The following is a 24,806-nucleotide window of genomic DNA, read 5'->3' as shown; positions in this document are numbered from 1 at the left end:
TTCTGGCTAGCATTTTTGGGTAATGTAACAATACTAGTGGAAACCGATTGTATCAGTTAGTGGTGCACTCAAAAGCATGGGAAAGTGGGTAGTGCCCACAACGGCACTCTTTCCCCATACTGGATCAAGTTGACCCTCCAGGGCCACAGGGGCTGTCAATAAGCACTAACTCTGTCCATTTTTTTGTTCTGCATGTCTCATTGTTTCACGTGTGTGTATGTCATACCTAACATCACTGCTATGTTCAGTCATAATGTGTCTCAGTCTGTGTGCATGGGCCAGTTAGTGTGCTTCTGCCAGGTCAGGTGGGACCTGGAATATCTTCCCAACACCAGTGTTCACAAGTCCCCCCTCCCCCCAAGTGAAAGGGTGTCCTGCCAAATCGGAATCAACCCCCACAGCTTCCTACTGGCTCATTGGACTACTTTCCTTTCCAAAATCCCTCCAACGTTTCCTCAGGTTTTTTTCTTAGCTGGTAAATGTAAGGTAAATTAATCAATAGAATAGGTCTGAATAAAGGGGACTTTCAAAACTTGCTTACCATTTACTGGGTACCATTTAAGTTTTGCAAAAGATCTCTCTCTATGGAACTATTTATACCTGATACTTGATTGATACTTGATTTTCCCTGTAATTAGTCAAAACTGAGTCACTGAACTTTTCTCCTAAAATCTTTCAGGGAAATTTAGATCATTTTCTTATTCCATATGGAAATGAGTGAAGGAGAGGAGTTTTCTATGTTGTTGGGTAGAAAGCAGATGCACTCTACCTTAGAGATACTACAGTACATATAGTACAAACAGTGTTATTTTCCCTATTTGGGTTCCACACTTGGTCCCAAGTTACACAACCCCGGCCCGGCCAATCGCCATTACTGTCCCAAATCCCCACCCTGTGACATCACCCATTACCCCATGTCACTTTAGTTTACCCCCTTCTCCCCTCCTATCCAGAAACTCCCACCTCACCTCCCTACACACCCCCACCCCCTTCCACCTCTCCGGCATTACCTGTGTGGGAGATGATTGAAAAATCAATGGACATTTTAATGGTTACTGTTTAATGGATTCATTGATTGATTTATACCCCACCTTTTGGAATCCTATAAGACCATAGTGTAAGCTAAGCTGTAGTCCCCCCTTCCCCTTCTCTTCCGTTATTTGCAGGTGACCAAAGGTTGACTGCCATACTGAATAGTGCCATTCAGTCTGGGCCCTTCCTCCCTCCAGCTGCTCCTCCCTCCTCTTCCTCCGTATTTGAGCAAGCCGCCCAACCTCCCTCCTCCTCCCTTGTCCACAGCCCATTTGTGTTTGGACAATGCCCCAGGTCCCAAGTGTCTCAGCCGCAGCCACAGCTTCCGAGTAAGTCGGTCCGTCTGTATGACAGTGTCGACACTTGCTTGCCCAGGTGCTCCCTGGTCCCATCTTAATTCCTCCTCAGCTTATCACTCTTTTGTTTGTGATTTCTTTTACTTGCGTATTTGTTTAGCTTATTTCTGTTTTTTTTTTTTGGGGGGGGGGGGGGCAGGGGGGACCGAAGACACCCTAACATTGCTATTATGTTCTGACTGCTGCTTACAATACCTTGCCTAGTAATGTAGCTGCTTGCTTTTTGTTTATATACCAGTGTTCTTTCTCCATCTTCATCCCTGATTTAAACAGAGACTCAGCGATGACGTGATCACGAGCAGCAGTCTGCCCAGAGATATTGTCAAGAGAGTGAGGCAAAAAGGCTGCATTTGACGATCACCCATACAGATAGTTGCATTTGTACATAGGTTTGCTTCTATGTCCTGCAATTTAAAAGGTGTCTGACGACAAATGTTGACGAATGCTGCCTCTGCCTTCGTCTTTGTGTCAGAAGTCACCCTGCTCCTCTTGGTAGACGCGTATCACTGATTCTAATTTTAAACACCCCATTCCTGCTTTAGTGCTCCCATTGCAAATGTAGACTACCTTAGTGTAATTCATCATATGAATTTAGGTAGCATCATTTAGTGTACTTATTACTGTATTACTTTACTACATGCTTTCATTCTTTACAGTTATGAATCTCTATAAAGGTCCTGGGCAGATACACTAAACTAAATGCCTTGAGAATGTGTCAATATGACTAACCTTAACTCACAGCACCTGTGGTGTGTAAATCAGAGACAATCTCATGGTCAGGTCAGTGGATATGCTCCCAACTATTAGGTTTCAATAAAGTATAACATGTATCAATTAGTTTCCGTTCACTCCATTTTCTGAGCCCCTGGCTCAAACTCATGTCTCCCAGCCCTAGTTCATGCATCTCTTACTACCCTCTGATCTCCTATAGCTGTCTGCTCTCCATATGTCTGTTGGTCTGACTCCATATTTTTTACACTCTCAATGGCCATCCTCCATCACTCTAGCTCTCTCCTTCTTTCTCTCACTCCTCTCTCCCTCCTTCTCTTTCTCTGTGGAGTGTTTTCCTACCTGTTTTCTCTACTTACCTGTACACGCTACACTTCTTTTCTCTGTGAGGGTGTCCCTGCATTCATTCCCTGTGTTTTGCTTACCTACCACTGTTTTCCGCTGTAGATGGTTCTTCATCACGCAGCCTTGCTTCTTCTCACGAGCGGGTGCACAAAAGCAGTGTGTCCGCGGCTGGGCATGGTTCTGCACTCTCATCTCTTGCTCTCAGGCAAAAGGGTGGGTAACATACAAAATGCATGCCTCCTTCAGACTGAAATGTGGGAATCCGTTACAGAGTCAGTTAATGCTGAACAACAGGATAAATCAAATTATCAAGAGTAAAACACAAGTAAATAGGTAAATTGTTCTAAACTGAACACTAGCTACAATTATCAGAAGGAATAGGGGAGATGCTTATTCACATAGAGGTTAGGGGTGGGACTAATGTCCCTAGACAGGATAAATTCTAAAGACCAATTATAAACTCAGCAAAAAAATAAACGTCCTCTCACTGTCAACTGTGTTTATTTTCAGCAAACTTAACATCTGTAAATATTTGTATGAACATAAGATTCAACAACTGAGCAAGTTCCACAGACATGTGACTAACAGAAATTGAATAATGTGTCCCTGAACAAAGGGGGGGGGGGTCAAAAGTAACAGTCAGTATCTGGTGTGGCCACCAGCTGCAAAAAGTACTGCAGTGCATCTCCTCCTCATGGACTGCATCAAATTTGCCAGTTCTTGCTGTGAGAAGTTAGCCCACTCTTCCACCAAGGCACCTGCAAGTTACCGGACATTTCTGGGAGGAATGGCCCTAGCCCTCACCCTCTGATCCAACAAGTCGTGCTCAATGGGATTGAGATCCGGGCTCTTCGATGGCCATGGTAGAACACTGACATTCCTGTCTTGCAGGAAATCAAACACAGAGCGAGCAGTATGGCTGGTGGCATTGTCATGCTGGAGAGTCATGTCAGGATTAACCTGCAGGAAGGGTACCACATGAGGGAGGAGGATGTCTTCCCTGTAATGCACAGCAATGACAACTAGCTCAGTCCCATGATACTGTGACCCCCGACCATGACGGACCCTCCACCTCCAAATCAATCCTGCTCCAGATTACAGGCCTCGGTGTAACGCTCATTCCTTCGACGATAAACGCGAATCCGACCATCACACCTGGTGAGACAAAACCTCAACTCGTCAGTGAAGAGCTCTTTTTGCCAGTCCTGTCTGGTCCAGCTACGGTGGGTTTGTACCCATAGGCAACGTTGTTGCCGGTGATGTCTGGTGAGAACCTGCCTTACAACAGGACTACAAGCCCTCAGTCCTGTCTCTCTCAGCCTATTGCGGACAGTCTGAGCACTGATGGAGGGCTTGTGCGTTCCTGGTATAACTCGAGCAGCTGTTGCCATCCTGTACCTGTCCCGACGGTGTGATGTTCGGATGTACCTATCCTGTGCAGATGTTGTTACACGTGGTCTGCCACTGTGAGGACGATCAGCTGTCCGTCCTGTCTCCCTGTAGTGCTGTCTTAGGCGTCTCACAGTACGGACATTGCAATTTTTTGTTTTGCCCTGGCCACATCTGCTGTCCTCATGCGTCCTTGCAGCATGCCTAAGGTACGTTCACGCAGATGAGCAGAGACCCTGGGCATCTTTCTTTTGGTGTTTTTCAGAGTCAGTAGAAACGGCCTCTTTAGTGTCCTAAGTTTTCATAACTGTGACCTTAATTGCCTACCATCTGTAAGCTGTTAGTGTCTTAACGACCGTTCCACAGGTGCATGTTCATTAATTGTTTATGGGAAGCATGGGAAACAGTGTTTAAACCCTTTACAATGAAGATCTGTGAAGTTATTTTGATTTTTACGAATTATCTTTACAAGACAGGGTCCTGAAAATGGGACGTTTCTTTTTTTGCTGAGTTTATATTAGCTATTCTTAGGGCACAGTGCTGGGCTGCATGGGCTTCTTCTCATCAGTTGCACCATGATCCATTAGCTACCCCTGTCTGTGTAAGTGGTCTTCAGACATGCATAGATAGATGAATATACTTTGGAAAAGTTTCTATGTCAAGGCCATTGAAGGCTCTTCTAGAATAATCTTTGTCCTCTGCTCTAATGCTGTCACTTTACTAAAACGTATTGGTCCACAACTTTCCACAGTCTAAGAAAGAGGTTACTTATTGACTCAAAAATATTTGTATGTTTTAACATGATTTTTTTATTTTTTATGTCCAGACTTCTACTGTTGTTTCTCTTCTCCCCCCATTTTTCTTCCCTTTCATAATCCATTTTGTTTTGACCCTTAGATGTTGAGTATTGTACTCAGATGTGCTGCCTTTTACAGTAATCCTCTTAGTTGTTGTATAACTGTTTCTATGTTGTGGCTGGTTACTAGGTAACTTAGGGGCGCGGCCCATGTCCCCGGCCACCAAACAACGACTGGAAAGTCGCTCCCCAAAACAGGAGGGGCGTGGCGGTCGCGCCTCGGAACAGTCCAAAAGTAAAGATCCGCCGGCCAGCGAGGCACTTATCCTGCGGTCGGACACTGCCAAGTTGCGGTCGGACTCCCATAGCCGCTCCCACTCGCCCAACCACAACACCCTGCAGGCACTGAAGGCCGACGGGCGCGATCGTAACTCCTCCGGGCTGCGCGCCGAGTCGCCTAACCCTGGCTCCCGCTCCACCTCGCCCAAACAGAAGGGCCTTTCCTCCACCTCTGGGAGGTCTAGCCCCTCCAGCACCTCCTCACCCCGCTCCTCCACCCAGCACGACAAGAACTTTGCTCAGGACAAGAACCAACCAATTGACAAGAATATGCCACAAGACAAGAACCAACCAATTGACAAGAACATGCCACAAGACAAGAACCAACCCCATGACCAGAACCTCCCTCCCAATGTCAGCCCCTCCAAGGCTCGGCTGGACCCGCCCAGAGAAAGGTCCAAGTCGGACTCGTACACCCTGGACCCGGACACCCTGAGGAAGAAGGTCCCTCTCACCTCAGAGCCTCTAAGGGGAAGGTCCACCTCGCCCAAACCCAAACTACCACCCAAGGACGGGAGCAGCAAAGGAGGAGATAGGAATGCGGAGAACCGCACCCCGTCGCCCCATGTGACCCAGGAGAACCTCCACAGCGAGGTGGTGGAGGTGTGCACGTCTAGTGCTCTTCTTTCCAATGATGATGAGGGAAACAATGAAAACGTGGAGGTGAGGAATGCAGAGGAGGGCTCCTCAAAGGTGCACTTCAGCATCGGCAAGGCACCCGTGAAGGAGGAGCTGGAGAGCAGCCGCTTGTCGCCCAAAGTCAGCCGCAAGACCTCCAGCCGACACGTGCGCCCCAAGAAGGACAAGTCGGGCCCGCTCTTCAAGGGTGAGAGCTCGTCGAGGGTCACCGAGCCCGCCAAGCAGGCCATGTCACCCTCAGTTGCAGAGTGTGCCCGGGCGGTCTTCGCCGCGTTCCTCTGGCACGAGGGTATCGTCCACGACGCCATGGCCTGCTCCTCGTTTCTCAAGTTCAACCCAGAGCGGACCAAGGAGCATGCGCCCATCCGCAGCTCGCTGGGTGGCCAGGGTGGCCAAGAGGAGAAGGAAAGCAAGCTGAAGAACCGCCACTCACTGGAGATATCCTCGGCCCTCAATATGTTCAACATCTCCCCGCATGGGCCAGACATCTCCAAGATGGGCAGCATCAACAAGAACAAGGTCCTGTCAATGCTCAAAGAGCCTCCCCTGCCCGAAAAGTGTGAGGATGGCAAGGGGGAGCACGTCTCCTTCGAGGTGGCCACTCACCCTACCATGAGGGCTAAGTCCATCCTGCCGCTCACCCTCCAGCACCTTGTTGCATTCTGGGAGGACATCTCAATGGCAACCATCAAGGCAGCCACCCAAAACATGATTTTCCCCAGCCCGGGCTCCAGCGCCATCCTGAAGAAAAAGGAGAACGAGAAGGACACTAAGAAGTCCAAGAAGGAGAAAAAGAAAAGAGACAAGGCGGAGGTGCGCCCCAGGGGGAACCTGTTTGGGGAGATGGCCCAGCTGGCCATGGGGGGACCGGAGAAGGACACCATCTGTGAGCTGTGTGGGGAGTCGCACCCCTACCCTGTCACCTACCACATGAGGCAGGCCCACCCAGGTAAGATCAACAATGTTGGGTTTGCTTTTATTCTATACTGTTAGAAATACACATGTCATATCACTGTGAGAGGTTAGCCGACTAGTCCGATTTTTAAGTCCTATGACAGGCTATATTTTGTTTATTACATTTGTGGATGGAAAATAACGCTTTAAAGCAGAACATTTCTTCATACTGAGGCGGATGGTGGCTAACCCCATTGAACCATTTGCACTGTATCTCTGCTAATATGGCAACACTACTCAATATGATCTTAGCATAGAGACAAATGTATATTAATATGTTCTATTTAAGTTGGTGGATTTTAGCTTAATTTGTTTTTTTGTTTTGGGCAGGTTGTGGTCGCTATGCGGGAGGCCAGGGCTATAACAGCATTGGCCACTTCTGTGGGGGCTGGGCGGGAAACTGTGGAGATGGCGGGATCGGAGGAAGCACCTGGTACCTGGTGTGTGACCGTTGCAGGGAGAAGTACCTACGAGAGAAGCAGACTGCAGCCAGGGAAAAGGTAGTGTACTTCTTGATGCTTCAATCAATTGTTGTTTTGTACCTTATCTTTACACATTAAATTCTCCAAGTTCAAATTGAAACTTAACAAATGGATACTTGGATAGTTAACCGTCAGGATTTAACAACATATTATGCTCAATATTCTAATTTCTCACTGTAATAGTCACAGTTCAGAGGATAACCTTTCGCAACCATGTACTTTCATAAACAGCCTTGATAACAGGGTTATGACAGTCTTACAATGCATTATAACTGCATCATAATGCATTATTCCTACAAGTAGAGGTCTGCCCGGGACTGATTTATTTATCCTGCCTGCACCCGCAGCATTTCATACTGCACCCTCCAACACCCGCTGGCTTTCTGTCCGACTCCCACCTGCTACTGCAAGAACTTGTCCCAAACCCAACCGTAGTCCCTCTGTTATTTTAGGCATATGTAACGATGCAGCTAGGTAAACAATCAACCATAAGCACAACTCATGAATCTGCAGGTAGCTAACCAACCAGGTTCAATGTTAGCTAGCTAACATTAGGCTATAGCGAGCCAAGCAATGGCTGTCAAAATGAGGAATGAGTAATATCTGAAAATGTAGCTAGCTAGACTATCTTACCCGTATACATCATTCATGGTTGGATGCGTCTCCTGTCGGTTGCCCTTGGTTTGAAGATGTCATCCGGAGACAGGTGTTTTCTCCAACTCCTTAGCTATTATACACTAATTCCACTGATTTCAAAACTTAGTCCTCCAAAAAGTGGAGAGCAACACTTTAATACACAATACATTAAAAAAAGCTGCGTTAGACAGGATTACCAACACATACATGCTCAAATCGACAGAAGCATGCTCATCTCTCAGCATGTCCAGCCCACTCATTATCTCAACCACATTATGGCTAGCGGGAAGGTTGTTGATTTTTTTTGCAAAAACTAGGCTCGTAATTTAACAATTGTATTCGTATTAACAGATGGCATGCAAGTTTGTTATTAAGGCACATGAAAGTTCATGTTCGAGAAGGCATTTCTGGCAAACGCATTTTGATAAAACATTTATTTTAAAAAGTTTACGTTCAAACGGTTCTCCTGTGAAATAGTGACCCGCAACATACGCCTAGTTTCCTGAAACGGGTCACAAATATGATTGATCAATATTTATTTATAGGCGAGGTAGTAAACTACTAGGAGGTATATTTCCTTGGAAATGCATAGGCAGCCTACTCTATTTCATTGAGACCACACCTATACTAGGCGCACTTGATCTCGCACACCCAACTAGGATAGGCGAGGTAGGCTACTTAACTTGAAGCAGCGAATTCTGAGTGTGTGAATAATGCGACAAAGATATGCTTTTTAATACAATAGGTAAGCTGACCCATAAAGTGCAGAAAGATGACCGTTTCCAAATAATCTGAGGGATAACAAAAAATATTTTAATCCCAAAGTTGTCTGATCTGACCGCACGCTTCCAACAGAAGCATGACAAATACAGACAGCGCCGCAATGATCTCTCTGGGGACCCGCAGCCCTCTACCTACAAATATTACCACAAACTTTAACTCTACATTTTATTCATTTAGCAGAAGTTCTTATCCAGAGCGATTTACAGGAGCAATTAAGGTTAAGTGCCTTGCTAAGTAACATTTTGGTTACTGGCCCAATGCCCTTAACTGCTAGGCTACCTGCTTTCCCCTCTAACCCATCCGTGACCTCTAACCACCCTCCCTACCCATCCAGGTGAAGCAGTCGAGGAAGAAGCCCCTGCAGGTGAAGACGCCACGGGCGCTTCCCACCATGGAGGCCCACCAGGTGATCCGTGCCAACGCCCTGTTCCTGCTGTCCTTAAGCAGTGCTGCTGAGCCCAGCCTGCTGTGCCACCACCCGCCTCGCCCGCTCCACTCCACACTGCCCAGCCTCAAGGAGGGTGTCTCGGACGAGATTCCCAACAAGATCGGCTGCCTCTACCTGCAGACGCTGGCCAGGTAAATGATGGATATCTTTTGTGATGATCAAAATGACTGGAGAGACTGGGAGGGGAAAGATTAAAGGTGATTTCCTTTTATTTTTGCTTCCTAAACAGTCTCCTCCTCCTTTAGTTTTATGCCCTTTGGGACAGCATTACACTTGAAGCGCTGTGGCCACTTTAATTCAAGTGAGGATGATCATACATTTTGTGTGTGTAGTATCTTACCCATGTCCTGTGAACATGTTACACAGTGAAAACCATCATGGAATTTAACATTTATTTGCTATAAGGTAGCATCCACATAACCTAAACACTAAATCTTTGAACTACATATGATACATGTACGTAAACCTGTCTCCTCTCTTCCAGGCAACACACAGAGAACTTTGGTGGGTACACAGATGACAACCTGTTCCAGGACGAGATGAGGTACCTGCGCTCCACATCTGTCCCTGCGCCCTACATCTCAGTCACCCCTGACGCTTGCCCCAACGTGTTTGAGGAGCCCGAGAGCAACATGAAATCCATGCCCCCCAGGTAACACACCTCTATTTGAGAGTAGAGATGAGCAGACTGATTATGTCTATGTGTGTGTTGTATGTGGTTGTAGTGTGTCTCATATCTGTGCGTGTTTGTGTGAAAGAGACTCGTTCCAGTGTGGTGTGACTGTGTGTGTGTGTGTTGTATTTATGTGTCATCTATGACATAAACAGATGGTCAACATTTCTTTGTTGTATCTCTTGCAGTCTAGAGACCAGCCCAATCACAGACAGTGACTTGTCCAAGCGGACGGTGTTCCAGAGGTCCTACTCTGTGGTGGCCTCTGAGTACGACAAGCAGCATTCGGCCTCCCCGGCCAGGGTCAAAGCCGTGCCCAGACGCAGAGTCCACAGTGGGGATGCAGGTGAGTAAACCTTCCCCTAAACCACCAGTATAGTCCATTAAACTACGAGTTTTAGATGCAGACAAAAGTTATTCTACACTTCACCATTAACTCATGTACCTGGTGTTTACTACAAAATGATTATAATGATTATGGTAATGGTCATTGCATGAAAAAGACATTGAAGTGTAACTATATATATTTTTTTTCATAGTATTAATTATTTGTAATTGTCAGCTGGAATAGGGTTGCAAATTACTAAGTGTTACCAATCATCATGACATTTGTAATACCGTATTTATTGTTTTGTTATTTATATCATATTTACACAATTGGTGGGTCTATTCCTGAAAGATGATTGGTTAAAACCTGTTGTATATAAGTGATAATGCCCCCAAAGACTTCATCTCGGGCCTAACAACCCCCATGCCAATATATCCTCCAAACACCAGCTTCTCAGGCATTATCACTTAATTGTAACACTATCCTCCCCTCCAGAAGTGGGTTCCTCTCTGTTGCGCCACCCGTCCCCGGAACTGTCCCGTCTAATATCGGCCCATGGATCCCTCAGTAAGGGCGAGAGGAACTTCCAGTGGCCTGTCCTGGCCTTCGTCATCCAGCACCACGACCTGGAGGGTCTGGAGGTGGCCATGAAGCATGCCCTCCGCAAGTCTGCCTGCAGGGTCTTCGCCATGGAGGTACGTCTGTCAAAGATACTCTTAATGTACACATGATGGTGTACATTAACTTCTCTGGGATATGTGGGACGGTAGCGTCCCACCTCGCCAACAACCAGTGAAAGTGGAGGGCAAATTCAAAACAACAAAATCTCATAAAATTCCTCAAGCATACAAGTATTTTGCACCATTTTTAAGATAAAATTCTCATTAATCCAGCCACAGTGTCTGATCTCAAAAAGGCTTTACAGCGAAAGCACCACAAACGTTTACATTAGGTCACCACCAAGTCGCAGAAAAACAGCCATTTTTCCAGAGAGAGGAGTCACAAAAACCACAAATAGAGATAAAAATGAATCACTAACCTTTGATGATCTTCATCAGATGACACTCATAGGACTACATGGTACACAATACATGTATGTTTTGTTGGCTAAAGTGCATTTATATAAAATAAAATCTCATTTTACATTGGCGCGTTACGTTCAGTAGTTCTAAAACATGAGGTGATTTTGCAGAGAGCCACATAACTTTACGGAAAAAGCAAACCATGCAATAATCTGAGTACAGCGTTCAGACAACAAAGCAGCCAAAAAGATATCCGCCATATTGTGCAGTCAACATTAGTCAGAAATAGCATTATAAATATTCACTTACCTTTGATGATCTTCATCAGAATGCACTCCCAGGAATCCCAGTTCCACAATAAATGTTTGATTTGTTTGATAAAGTTCATCATTTATGTCCAAATAGCTTCTTTTGTTAGGGTGTTTGGTAAACAAATCCAAAAGTGCGTTCAGGTCCAGTCGGACGAAAAGTTTAAAAAGTTATATTACAAGTCGTAGAAACTTGTCAAACGAAGTATAGAATCAATCTTTAGGATGTTTTTATCATAAATCTTCAATAATGTCCCAACCGGAGAATTAATTTGTCTGTAGAAAAGCAATGGAACGAGAGGTAACTTTCTCTGACCGCGCATCACAAGACCGAGGCTGCTGGCAGACCTCTGACTCAATCCCCTCTCATTATCTGCCCCTTCACAGTAGAAGCCTCAAACAAAGTTCTAAAGACTGTTGACATCTAGTGGATGCCTTAGGAAGTGCAATATGACCCCATTTACACTGTATATTGGATTGGCAAAGAGTTGAAAAACTACAAACCTCAGATTTCCCACTTCCTGGTTGTTCTATTATACTCAGACATCATTCAAACAGTTTTAGAAACTTTGTTTTCTATCTAATACTACTAAAAATATGCATATATTAGCATCATTAGCTACAGAGTAGCAGGCAGTTTACTCAGGGCACCATCCAAGCTACTCAATACTGCCCCCAAGAAGTTAAGTATTTCCCATAGGAAAATGTCTCATGCTTACTCTAGCTGGGCATTTGCAGTTGTATAGCACAATTAAACAGTTAGCTGTGTAATGTCAAATGCTAATGTGATTAGCCTATTGGCTAACCTCTTTGAGGTGTCAGTGGTAGTCGCTAGACGGACCTGTTAGAAAGGACCAAAGTGTAGGCAATATCTGAGATGATAAACTGATTAAAATGTTTATTTTTCTGAAGTAGTAGTACTAGGGTTAAGATTAGGTTAAGGTTAGGTTAGTGGTTTGAAAAGCACTGAAAAGGACAGCCACCATCTAACCCATATCCACCTCAGGCATTCAACTGGCTGCTGTGTAACGTCATCCAGACCACTTCGCTGCACGACATCCTGTGGCACTTTGTCGCCTCCCTCACCCCGTCACCATTTGAACCCGAGGAAGAAGAGGAGGATGAAAATAAAGCCCATGGGAACAAGGAAATTGTGATTGAGCAGGTGATGTTTGATTATTATTATTTAACCCTGCTGGTCATCTATGAACATTTGAACATCTTGGCCATGTTCTGTTATAATCTCCACCCGGCACAGCCAGAAGAGGACTGGCCACCCCTCATAGCCTGGTTCCTCTCATTGCTTGCTGTTTGGAGTTTTAGGCTGGGTTTCTGTACAGCACTTTGTGACATCAGCTGATGTAAGAAGGGATTTATAAATACATTTGATTGATTAAGAATCCAGGACATGGGGGGGGGGGGTCGTGCGTCGTCTCTTGCGAAACAGGTCTCTTCCAAATTAGATTATCTCAATGAGACAAACCTGGATACATAAATGTTTTTATTTGAGGTACCAGTACAAACATTTTCTATATTCAGACATAGTCTGAAGTCATTTCATCCTTAATATGTGTGTTTTTATAAACTTTTCAATCATATTTTCTTCATACACACAGGAGAGGGACTTTGGAGTGTGTGAGCACCCGCTGTCTGACATTGTGATTGCCGGGGAGGCCGCCCACCCCTCCCACACACCTTCCACCGCCTCCTCCAGACCATCTCTGACCTCATGATGTCACTTCCTAGTGGCAGCTCCCTGCAGCAGATGGCCCTCAGGTACGGTGGCCCCTGTTGCTCAAAGTTCACCTCCGCTTTAAACTCAAACCTGCCTTCAGCTAAATAATTTTAACCATACACTTTGACAGAGCATATTATCTTGCAATAAGACGAAAGCTATATCTTTTAAACAGCTTGGAAAATTCCTGAAATGATGCCATGGCTTTAGAAGCTTCTGGCTAATTGACATCATTTGAGTGAATTGAAGGTGTACTTGTGGATGTATTTCAAGGCCTACCTTCAAACTCATTGCTTGACATTATGGGAAAATCTAAATAAATCAGACAAGACCTCACAAAAAAAATTGTAGACCTCCACACATCTGGTTCATCCTTGGGAGCAATTTCCAATTGCCTGAAGGTACCACGTTCATCTGTACAAACAATAGCACGCAAGTATAAACACCATGGGACCAGGCAGCCATCACACCGCTCAGCAAGGAGACACATTCTGTCTCCTAGAGATGAACGTACTTTGGTGTGAAAAGTGCAAATCAATCCCAGAACAACTGCAAAGGACCTTGTGAAGATGCTGGAGGAAACATTTACAAAAGTATCTATATCCACAGTAAAACGAGTCCTATTTTTTTATTTTTTTTTTACCTTTATTTAACTAGGAAAGTCAGTTAAGAACAAAATGACGGCCTAGGAACAGTGGGTTAACTGCCTGTTCAGGGGCAGAACGACATATTTGTACCTTGTCAGCTCGGGGATTTGAACTTGCAACCTTCCAGTTACTAGTCCAACGCTCTAACCACTAGGCTACCCTGCCACCCCTATATCGACATAACCAGAAAGGCCGCTCCGCAAGGAAGAAGCCACTGCTCCAAAACCACCATAAAAAAGCCAGACTACAGTATGTAACTGCACATGGGGTCAAAGATCATACTTTTTGGAGAAATGTCCTCTGGTCTGATGAAACAAAATAGAAGTGTTTGGCCATAATGAGCATCATTATGTTTGGATGAAAAATGGCGAGGCTTGCAAGCCGAAGAACACCATCCCAACCATGAAGCACAGGCTTGTCAGCATCATGTTGTGGGGGTGCTTTGCTGCTGAAGGGACTGGTGCACTTCACAAAATAGATGGCATCATGAGGTAGGAAAGTTTTGTGCATATATTGAAGCAACATCTCAAGGTAAAGATGGTTCGCAAATGGGTCTTCCAAATGGACAATGACCCGACGCATACTTCCTAAGTTGTGGCAAAATGGCTTAAGGACAACAGCGTCAAGGTATTGGAGTGGCCATTACAAAGCCCTGACCTCAATCCTATAGAAAATTTGTGGGCAGAACTGAAAAGGTGTGTGCGAGCAAGGAGGCCTACAAACCTGACTCAGTTACACCAGCTCTGTCAGGATGAATGGGCCAAAATTCACCCAACTTATTGTGGGAAGCTTGTGGAAGGCTCCCGTGTCCGGGAGCGTAATCATAGCCTCAAGCTCATTACCATAACGCAACGTTAACTATTCATGAAAATCAAAAATGAAATGAAATAAATAGCTTAGCCTTTTGTTAACAACACTGTCATCTCAGATAAGAGTATTGATAGCTAGCATAGCATTAAGCCTAGCATTCAGCAGGCAACATTTTCACAAAAACAAGAAAAGCATTCAAATAAAATAATTTACCTTTGAAGAACTTTGGATGTTTTCAATGAGGAGACTCTCAGTTAGATAGCAAATGTTCAGTTTTTCCCAAAATATTATTTGTGTAGGAGAAATCGCTCCGTTTTGTTCATCACATTTGGCTAAGAAAAAAAAACGAAAATTCAGTCATTATAACACCAAACTTTTTTCCAAATTAACTCCATAATATCGACAGAAACATGGCAAACGTTTAGAATCAATCCTCAAGGTGTTTTTCACATATCTATTCGATGATAAATCATTCGTGGCAGTTAGGTTTCTCCTCTGAACGAAAGGGAAAAATGCATGTAGCTGGAGATTACGCAATAATTTCGACGGAGGACACCAAGCGGGCACCTGGTAAATGTAGTCTCTTATGGTCAATCTTCCAATGATATGCCTACAAATACGTCACAATGCTGCAGACACCTTGGGGAAACGACAGAAAGTGTAGGCGTATTCACAGCCATATAAGGAGACATTGGAACACAGCGCATTCAAAATCTGGGGCACTTCCTGTATGAAATTTCATCTTGGTTTCGCCTGTAGCATTAGTTCTGTGGCACTCACAGACAATATCTTTGCAGTTTTGGAAACGTCAGAGTGTTTTCTTTCCAAAGCTGTTAATTATATGCATAGTCGAGCATATTTTCATGACAAAATATCTTGTTTAAAACGGGAACGTTTTTTTATCCAAAAATTAAAAGAGCGCCCCCTATATCGAAGAAGTTAAACGTTGCAAGCTTACACCGCAGGACTTAGAGGTACCCAGCGTCACGACTTCATTGCGCCAGAGCACCACAAGGGGGTTAGAGCGCTCATTACGCATTTGAGTCCCAATGTTTTTATATGACCAATCATATCAAGTGGTTCCAGTCAAGTCCCAGTCAAAAATGAGGATACACCAACTCATCCCAGTATTTTTATTTTTACTATTTTCTACATTGTAGAATAATAGTGAAGACATCACAACTATGAAATAACACTGGTCTTCCACGTGCCCTGCGGTCTGTAGTACAGACATAGTCTGCTCTCCCTTATGTAAGGAATTAGGCACTTTCCCATGTTTACTACAGTATGTATTGTAGACTGCACAGTAGCCTAATAAACAAGTAAACACATTTCGTTAATACAATAATGATAAAAAATAGTCTTTCAAAATGCAGATGTTGATTTAGTTATGGATCCATAACGAATTACTATGGGAATTAAATATCACTGATTTACAGAAATATTGGAACAAAGTTGTCTTGTGAAGGCAAACAATTTAGAATCCTACTCCTGACCGTCATAATGTACAGTGCCATATTTTCGATTCCATCCTAATGGTTTTCGTTTTTCTCTGAATAGAAACACCATAATATTAATCTAATTAATTAAGCCACATTTATTCGAATCAATCCCATATACTATGTTATTACAGAAAAGGTTTTAATTTCTCTGGTAATGCCAATACGGAACACTATCAAATGCTTCTCAAAGATGCCCTCTGGTGGTCAAACTAGCAATAACTTGCAGTAACAGAAAAAATGTCTAGCAATTAAATGACGTGCCACAGAATTCTGCAGCAGCACTCAAGGTGTCCCACAACTTTTAACGGAGGAACTACTGTATGTGCTCCAATTTGTGTCTCTGTGTGGAGTAAAGGTGGTCTAGTATTTCTTTTCCTTTGCTTGCCCATTTAACATGCTGGTAGAAATGAGGTAAAAACAGATTTAAGTTTCCCTCCTTTAAAGTCCCCGGCCACTAGGAGCGAGCACTGTCTCTGGATGAACATTTTCTTGTTTGTTTATGGCCTTAAACAGCTCGTTGAGTGCGATCTTAGTGCCGACATCGATTCGTGGTGGTAAATAGACTGCTATGAAAAATATAGATGAAAACTCTCTTGGTAAATAGTGTGGTTAACACCTTATCATGAAATAATCTACCTCAGGCGAGCACAACCTAGATACTTCCTTAATATTAGATTTCGTACACCAGCTGTCTTTCTTGCTAATAGACCGAACACCCAGCCAGCTATATGCTATCCATGTCGTCGTTCAGCCACAACTCGGTGAAATATAAGATATTACAGTTTTTAATGTCCCTTTGGTAGGATAGTCTTTATTGGAGCTCATCCATTTTGTAATCCAATGATTTTGGCTATTAGGACTGATGGTAGAGGGGGGTTACTCACTCGCCGTCGGATCCTTACAAGGCACCCTGACCTACGTCCCCGATATCTCCGTCTCTTCTTACATTTAAGTCATTTCTTCATGTGAATGACGGGGATTTGGGCCTTGTGGGGTGTCTGAAGTAAATCCTTTGCATCCGACTCGTTAAAGAAAAAAAATATTATTCCAGAACGAGGTGAGTAATCGCTGTCCTGATATCCAGAAGCTCTTTTCGGTCGTAAAGAGACGGAGGCAGAAACATTGTGTACAAAATAAATGACAAATAACAGGAAAAAAACACACACGACAGCAAATTGGTTAGGAGCCCGTAAAACAGCAGCCATCTCCTCCTCCGGCACCATCAATTCAAAGATGAATTCCACAAGATCTTTCTGCAGGACAATAACCTAAAACATAAGGCCAAAATTGTTATTTATTTTTGTTTAACCTTTATTTAACATATCTACACTGGAGTTGCTTACCAATAAGACGGTGTATGTTCTTGACTGACCGAGTTACAGTTTTAACTTAAATCTACTTGGAAATCTATGGCAAGACCTGAAAATGGTTGTCTAGCAATGGTCAACAACCAATTTGAAGGAATTTTGAAAATAATAATTGGCAAATATTGCACAATCCAATTGTGGAAAGCTCTTAGAGACTCAGCCAGAAAGACTCACAGCTGTAATCGATGCCAAAGGTGTTTCTTTAAAGTATTGACTCAGGGGTGTAAATACTTATGTAAATGAGATTGTCTGGATTTAATTTTCAATACATTTGAAAATGCTTCTAAAAACATGTTTTCACTTTGTCATTATGGGGTATTGTGTAGAGGCGTGAGAGAAAGAATAATCCATCCAACAAAATGTGGAGTAAGTCAGTGTTTGAATACTTTCTTTCTGAAGGCACTGTATTTTTCTTTGGTTTTGGCACAATAAATTCGATTGAAAAAGTGTTTTGATGACTAGATTACTATTCTACTCCCTTCCCTGAAAATCCCACGCCCAATAATGAATTGATAGCTATGAAACCCTACCAACCCTGTGACCCACAAAACATCCATTTTCTTTCTCAATATGGCAGTGTTATCAGGTAGGGCATTGAACTGTCAACTTGAACATTTTTGCATAAACATCTGGCCATAGATTATGTTCACATGCAAACATATTATTAATGAATCATAAGAAAATGTGATATTTTTGGGCAGCTATATATATATATATATATATATATATTTCACCCTGAATCTGCAATTAAAATAATACATTTTTGCTCCAGTAATATGAGTCATATTTGAACGGTTTGGGCTAGAGCAGGGGACTCCAACCATTTATTTCAAAAGAGCTACTTCATAAAAATAAACGGTCTTGCGAGCTATTCATATTCATTCTGCGTAATTTGTTTCTGTGTAAGCCGAATTTGATGAATAGAGACAAAGTACAGCACGGCATACATAATGTGATTGCGTTTTGGTTCTTATAACCACACACCATTCTACTGAAGCCTACCTTGAGAATCGTGCCTTCTTAAGATGAGAGGAAATTTGGGTTTTACGATGATGGAGGATCATCCTGGTGAAATGACCCCACCATTCGTCATCGTACAGAACTAGTTCTCGGCTGCGCCTCACAAAAATGTCAGTTTGAAATGCGCCAATTAAGATTTGAATTTTGATTACAATGTGCGCATTGCTATTGTTGTTTAACGGAATAGCCTGAAATGGTTTTTACAGCTCAGATTTACTCAAGGGCATACAATGCAGGCATAGCCTATAGGCCTAGTGTTTTTTAAAATATTTATTCATTCGAGTTCACAGTGCAAACCGAGCTTCCCGTAGCGGACAGTTTTTGGTACAATAAGAGTACCATTACACCCCTAGATTTAATCATGTAATATTAGGCATACTGATTATTTCTCTGTATCTACTTGCGAGCTTCTCATTAACAGCCCACGAGCTACCTAACATGAATTGGCTGATGGAAGATAAGGCTACTCAATCCAGAGGCTGCGACACAGCAAAGCCTAATCAGACATGCCCATGTACTCTTATAATCTCCACCCTGCTTTGCTAGAAGAGGCTTGGCCACCCCTCAGAGCCTGGTTCCTCACTATAGGTTTCTTCCTAGGTTCCTGCCTTTCTAGGGAGTCTTTCCTATCCACCGTGCATCTACATCTGCATTGCTTGCTGTTTTGGGTAATAGGCTGGGTTTCTCTATAACACTTTGTGACATCTGCTGATGTAAAAGGCACTTTATAAAAAAATGTATTTGGTTCTTACAGGCAAAGTGAAATTATACAATGAATTTACTCTCAAATTATATTTAACACCCTGAGTGCATTGGACATGAAACAACAATACAAATGTAACAGCACAACAAAATAAATAAACCATTTTCCTTTGCAGTTCTTTTTCATTTTAACACCAGCGGTGTAACTAGCACTTTCTATTAACTGCACTGAACCAAAACAGTATGTCGCGCGGAAGTGAAGCAAAACTTTAGTGGTCAAAACCATTCAACTTGAGGCGACGGGGGTTGGGGGTGCAAAATGCAATCTTAATTCTAAAATATTTTAATACAGACTAGTTCAAAACATTAAATCAATGAAAATTACAAATGGATAATTTTCTAGTAATAGAGTGGGGTTGCAAAAATATATATATTTGAAAGTGGTGGTGCAGCTGCTCCGTTTTCTCCATTGCTCAGGCGCCTATGGGTGCACCATTCTCCAACCAACTTAGCTACCACTGTATACTGATCAATGTGAGTGCGTGATCTCATCGTTGACCCGGAGTGTGCCCCCCTTTCTATCAGGTGTTGGAGTCTGAAGTTCAAACAGTCAGACCACCAGTTCCTGCACCAGAGCAACGTGTTCCACCACATCAACAACATCCTGTCCAAGTCGGACGATGGCGACAGCGAGGAGAGCTTCAACATCAGTGTGCAGTCTGGCTACGAGGCCATGAGCCAGGTGAGACAGAACCCAATAGGAGAGCCACACTCATAGGGCTGTTTTCCCGGACCCATATTAAGCCTAGTAGTGGAGTAAGAAGTTATTCAAATAGGGAATCTCCTTTGAGAATGATTTTTAAACCAGGGCTGGATCTGGGAAACTGGCCCATGATGTTTTGTGGTGGCTAGCTTGACCTTATGAAAGCAGGTAAAGAAGAGACTAGGTGAGTCAGGTACCACAAATGCTGTCTGAGACCCAAGGTGCAGACCAACACAACAGATACCTGAGTCGTGTTCATTAGGGAATGCAAAAACAAAAATGTTTTTAAAATGTTATTTCTTAAGTCCTGGTATCCCTCCTATTTTCAGTCTGCTTTCTTCCGTTTAGTGCCTAATGAACATGACTCTGGACCTTCTTTATTGATAAAATGATAACTTTTTTGTGGGACTAGGTTTATGAGTAACTACATTGTTTTTAAATGTGTTGTATCCACTTGTGTGGCTGAAATAAAAACATTTAGGATTGCTAGCTAAATTGTAAAATCTTTTCTGTTATCCTCTATGATTTTAAATGCATTGTATCCACTTGTGTGGCTGAAATGTTAATTTCTAAATTGTCCAATAAATCTTATTTATCTATATAGCTGGGAGGTGTTGAACATCATTTGACCTTCCAGGAGCTGTGCCTGGTGACCAGTCTGAAGGACCTGACCATCTTGGTGGACATCAAGACGTCCAGCCGACCTGCCATGATTGGCAGCCTAACGGACGGCTCCACTGAGACCTTTTGGGAGTCGGGAGATGAGGACAAAAACAAGACCAAGAGCATCACCATCAGCTGCGTCAAGGGCATCAACGCCTCCTACGTCACCGTGCACGTGGACAACTCCCGCGATATCGGGGTGAGTAGGGAGGACTGAAAGGGACGTATTTCTCCAAAATCAAATTAATCAGATGCCACAATCTAAGATTAATGGAAAATTGTCTTTTCATAGAGAAGATCGGCTTTAATATCAATCTCACTTCACAGAACAAAGTCACCTCCGTGACGTTCCTGTGTGGCAAAGCCGTGGAGGACCTCTGCAGAATCAAACAGGTTTGGCCTCTTATTTTTGTAATTTTCTAAAAATACATTTTAAAAAATCCCCCAAGTTATGAACGTGAAGGAGAGCGATGCATTGAATGGGACACAGACATAGGAGCAGTTGGATTCATACCCACGGTAACACACACTGAATATGTATTTGTATTTATTATGGAACCCCATTAGCTTCCTGGGCTCCAGCAAAATTAAGGCACTTATATACAATTTTAAAAACATTACAATATATTCACAACAGATTTCACAACACATTAATTAACACATATGTGCTGCAGGCCATGGCTTTACACGCCAGACCAGCCCCAGGCATCTGATTGGGTATGTTGTGTAAATAAGGAAAGGACTTAAATAATCACCCTAAGCTGTGCCTCTGGTTAAAAGTAGGTCACTATATGTATTGCACTACTAATTGGGAATATAATTGAGATACAGCCTAATATAGCTAACCACTGTACTACAGGATATGGCAATCTTACAGCAATTAAAGCCCTTCTGTACAATGTGTATTGTAATTTACTGTACGTAAATTAAAAATCTGTTTTCAAAAGAAGGAACAAAAGAAAAGCAACACAAAGTCAACACAACCTTAACTCACCAATCCCTTCTCCCCACCTCTCTCCAGATCGACCTCGACTCGCGTCACATGGGCTGGGTGACCAGCGAGGTTCCTGGGGGAGACCACCATGTGATCAAGGTGGAGCTGAAGGGGCCCGAGAACACGCTGCGGGTGCGCCAGGTCAAGGTGTTGGGATGGAAGGAGGGCGAGAGCATCAAGATTGCGGGGCAGATCTCGGCCAGCGTGGCCCAACAGAAGAACTGTGAGGCCGAGACACTCCGCGTGTTCCGCCTCATTACCTCACAGGTCGGTTCAACTGTCAATCACACTATGGGGTCAAAATGTTCACTTTAGATCTAAGAGAATTGGCTAGGTTAAAGTTTTACCGTTGGTGTGTGTGTGTGTGTATGTAGGTGTTTGGGAAGCTGATCTGCGGAGATGCTGAGCCCACCCCTGAACAGGAGGAGAAGAACCTGCTGTCATCACCAGAAGGAGAGGATAAGGTCAGTGGTCATGCTGTATACCAGGGGTTCCCATCCTTTTTCACCCACTATTTCACACTGTAACTTTTTTAGCAAATTAAGATGATAAATATTGTTGTTTACATGTTATTGTTTACCTGTCATCAGGCGCCTTCAGATGCAGACCTGAAGGAACACATGGTGGGCATAATTTTCAGTCGGAGCAAGCTGACCAACCTGCAGAAACAGGTCAGTAGTCTCCTACAATATAAAACTACAATACAATGTGATCTCTGACTACAATAATCCTCAGTAGCAGGCTTTGAGGGACCGGGTTCAAGCCCCTGACTCTGCTTACCCTCTCCATGTTATCTTAACACTTTAAATTGACTTCATATCCCTCTTTCGCTTCCCTCACCCTTCCCCCTTCTAGGTGTGTGCCCACATAGTCCAGGCCATTCGCATGGAGGCGACCCGTGTGCGTGAGGAATGGGAGCATGCCATCTCCAGCAAGGAAAACGCCAACTCGCAGCCCAGCGATGACGACGCCTCCTCAGACGCCTACTGCTTCGAGTTGCTCTCCATGGTGCTGGCACTGAGCGGCTCCAACGTGGGCCGCCAATACCTGGCCCAGCAGCTAACACTGATGCAGGACCTGTTCTCGCTGCTGCACACGGCCTCGCCGCGTGTCCAGAGACAGGTGGGAAGTGTTCTTTTCGTCATCAAGAATTGTGACTAAAATAGACTAAAAACACCTATTTTTCAGTGGTAATTGACGAGAGATAGCTGGCTAAGTAGAAAAAACTAGAACCCCCAAAAAATCTCTGGCACTAAAATCTGACTACTAAGTGGACTGGACAATAGTTTTTGGAGAGATTGAGAGCATTTCAGTGATAAGCACAATTAATATTAGAAGCACAGATGTGCAGCCCAGTTCTGTTCATTAGTGGAAAGGACCCGTCCTTCATCAGCTGGTGAGCTGCCTGGGAGCAAGCGATGAGTGTGGGCAGACAGGCTCCGTTCTGACTCCGCTTCCGATTATACACATCGTGCAGACGACTCTTGCTTCCCCATAGCTAATCAGTCACCACCAGCCTTCTAGTTATATACCCTTTGCTTGGTTATGAAACACAAGCTGCTTTATGAAATTAAAAACAATATTAGCATTAAGTTTAATAGTAAAACAATAGTCTAGCTATGTTTTTCTCTCCCTTGAGTAAAGAAAGGTTTTAGATTTTGTAGTCTCACTCAACCCTCGCACTTTACCCACTGCATTTCATAGCTAGGTTTTGTTGCCCGACTAACCAAGTCTCCCTCTTTTCCTCAGAGAAAACAGCATTGCCGTTCAAAAGATATGATGAAGATATAATACCGGTGCTAAGTTTTTTTTTATTCCGATTGTTCATTGGCGGACCACATTTTGCATTCATTAAGCATATCGCTGGCCGTTCTAAATCTAGGCTACTTGCTGACCGGACCGTTAATCATTTGTTTAGGCTACACCTTGTTCAGTCATGTTACCTCATTAGCTAGCTATAGCTAACAACCTGGAGCGCATTCAGCAGGATGCAGCATTTTTGAACTTTCAGATAGAAATATGTTATGGACGAGAAACATGCCTCTAAGGGCGTCAGCATGCTTCTGTTCTTGAGTAATCCAAGATGGCGTATTTTTTATTTATATATTTGTAATAATGACAATTACAACAATACTGAATGAACACTTATTTTAACGTAATACATCAATAAAATCAATTTAGTCTCAAATAAGTAATGAAACATGTTCAATTTGGTTTAAATGATGCAAAAACAAAGTGTTAGAGAAGAATGTCAAAGTGTAAAAAAGCTAACGTTTAAGTTCCTTGCTCAGAACATATGAAAGCTGGTGGTTCCTTTTAACATGATTCTTCAATATTCCCAGGTAAGAAGTTTTAGGTTGTAGTTATTATATGACTATTTCTCTATACCATTTCTATTTAATATACCTTTGACTATTGTATGTTCTAATAGGTACTTTAGTATTGCCATCCTAATCTTGGGAGTTGATAGGCTTGAAGTCATAAACAGCACAATGCTTGAAGCACAGCGAAGAGCTGCTGGCAAATGCAAGAAAGTGCTGTTTGAATGAATGCTTACGAGCGTGCTGCTGCCTACCACCACCGCTCAGTCAGACTGCTCTATCAAATCATAGACTTAATTATAATAAACACACAGAAATACGAGCCTTAGGTCATTAATATGGTCAAATCCGGAAACATCATTTCGAAAACAAAACGTTTATTCTTTCAGTGAAATACGGAACAGTTATGCATTTTATCTAACGGGTGGCATCCCTAAGTCTAAATATTGCTGTTACGTTGCACAACCTTCAATGTTATGTCATCATTGTGTACAATTCTGGCAAATTAATTACGGTCTTTGTTAGGAAGAAATGGTCTTCACACAGTTCGCAATGAGCCAGGCGGCCCAAACTGCTGCTGGAACCCTGCCTCTGCTTACACAGAACGCAAGAGAAGTGACACTAGTTGAAGTCCCGATTTGAAATAAATTCATGTTAGCAGGCAATATTAACTAAATATGCAGGTTTAAAAATATATACATGTGTGTTGATTTTAAGAAAGGCATTGATATTTATGGTTAGGTACACATTGGTGCAACGACAGTGCTTTTTTCGCGAATGCACTTGTTAAATCACCCGTTTGGCGAAGTAGGCTGTGATTCAATGATAAATTAACAGGCACCGCATTGATTATATGCAAAGCAGGACAAGCTAGCACCTTACGTGACTCCTTGCTGCACTCGCATAACAGGTATTCAGCCTGCCACGCTGTCTCCTTGTGGAGTGCAATGTAACGGTGTCCAAAAATTCCGATTACAGATTGTTATGAAAACTTGAAATCGCCCTAATTAATCAGCCATTCCG

The 24,806-nt window shown here is 43.3% G+C and overlaps 1 protein-coding gene across 1 annotated transcript in view; it reads left to right on the top strand.

Annotated features, from left to right (window-relative positions):
* LOC115107163 (E3 ubiquitin-protein ligase MYCBP2) overlaps positions 1–24,806 on the top strand; it is a 310,312-nt gene that overhangs the window by 233,330 nt on the left and 52,176 nt on the right. The window contains 18 exon segments of the mRNA XM_029630721.2: positions 1,167–1,361; positions 2,565–2,675; positions 4,838–6,574; positions 6,910–7,079; positions 8,815–9,059; positions 9,413–9,580; positions 9,790–9,947; positions 10,425–10,624; positions 12,266–12,424; positions 12,876–12,942; positions 12,945–13,035; positions 19,628–19,784; positions 20,443–20,667; positions 20,796–20,861; positions 21,490–21,729; positions 21,837–21,926; positions 22,053–22,133; positions 22,318–22,584. Of these exon segments, the coding sequence (XP_029486581.2) occupies positions 1,167–1,361; positions 2,565–2,675; positions 4,838–6,574; positions 6,910–7,079; positions 8,815–9,059; positions 9,413–9,580; positions 9,790–9,947; positions 10,425–10,624; positions 12,266–12,424; positions 12,876–12,942; positions 12,945–13,035; positions 19,628–19,784; positions 20,443–20,667; positions 20,796–20,861; positions 21,490–21,729; positions 21,837–21,926; positions 22,053–22,133; positions 22,318–22,584 (4,427 nt within the window).

This window comes from Oncorhynchus nerka, linkage group LG3 (genome assembly GCF_034236695.1).
Source record: "Oncorhynchus nerka isolate Pitt River linkage group LG3, Oner_Uvic_2.0, whole genome shotgun sequence".
Lineage (NCBI taxonomy): Eukaryota > Metazoa > Chordata > Actinopteri > Salmoniformes > Salmonidae > Oncorhynchus > Oncorhynchus nerka.
Note: the sequence above shows the minus strand (reverse complement) of the source record. Positions and strands in the feature narration are given on the sequence as shown.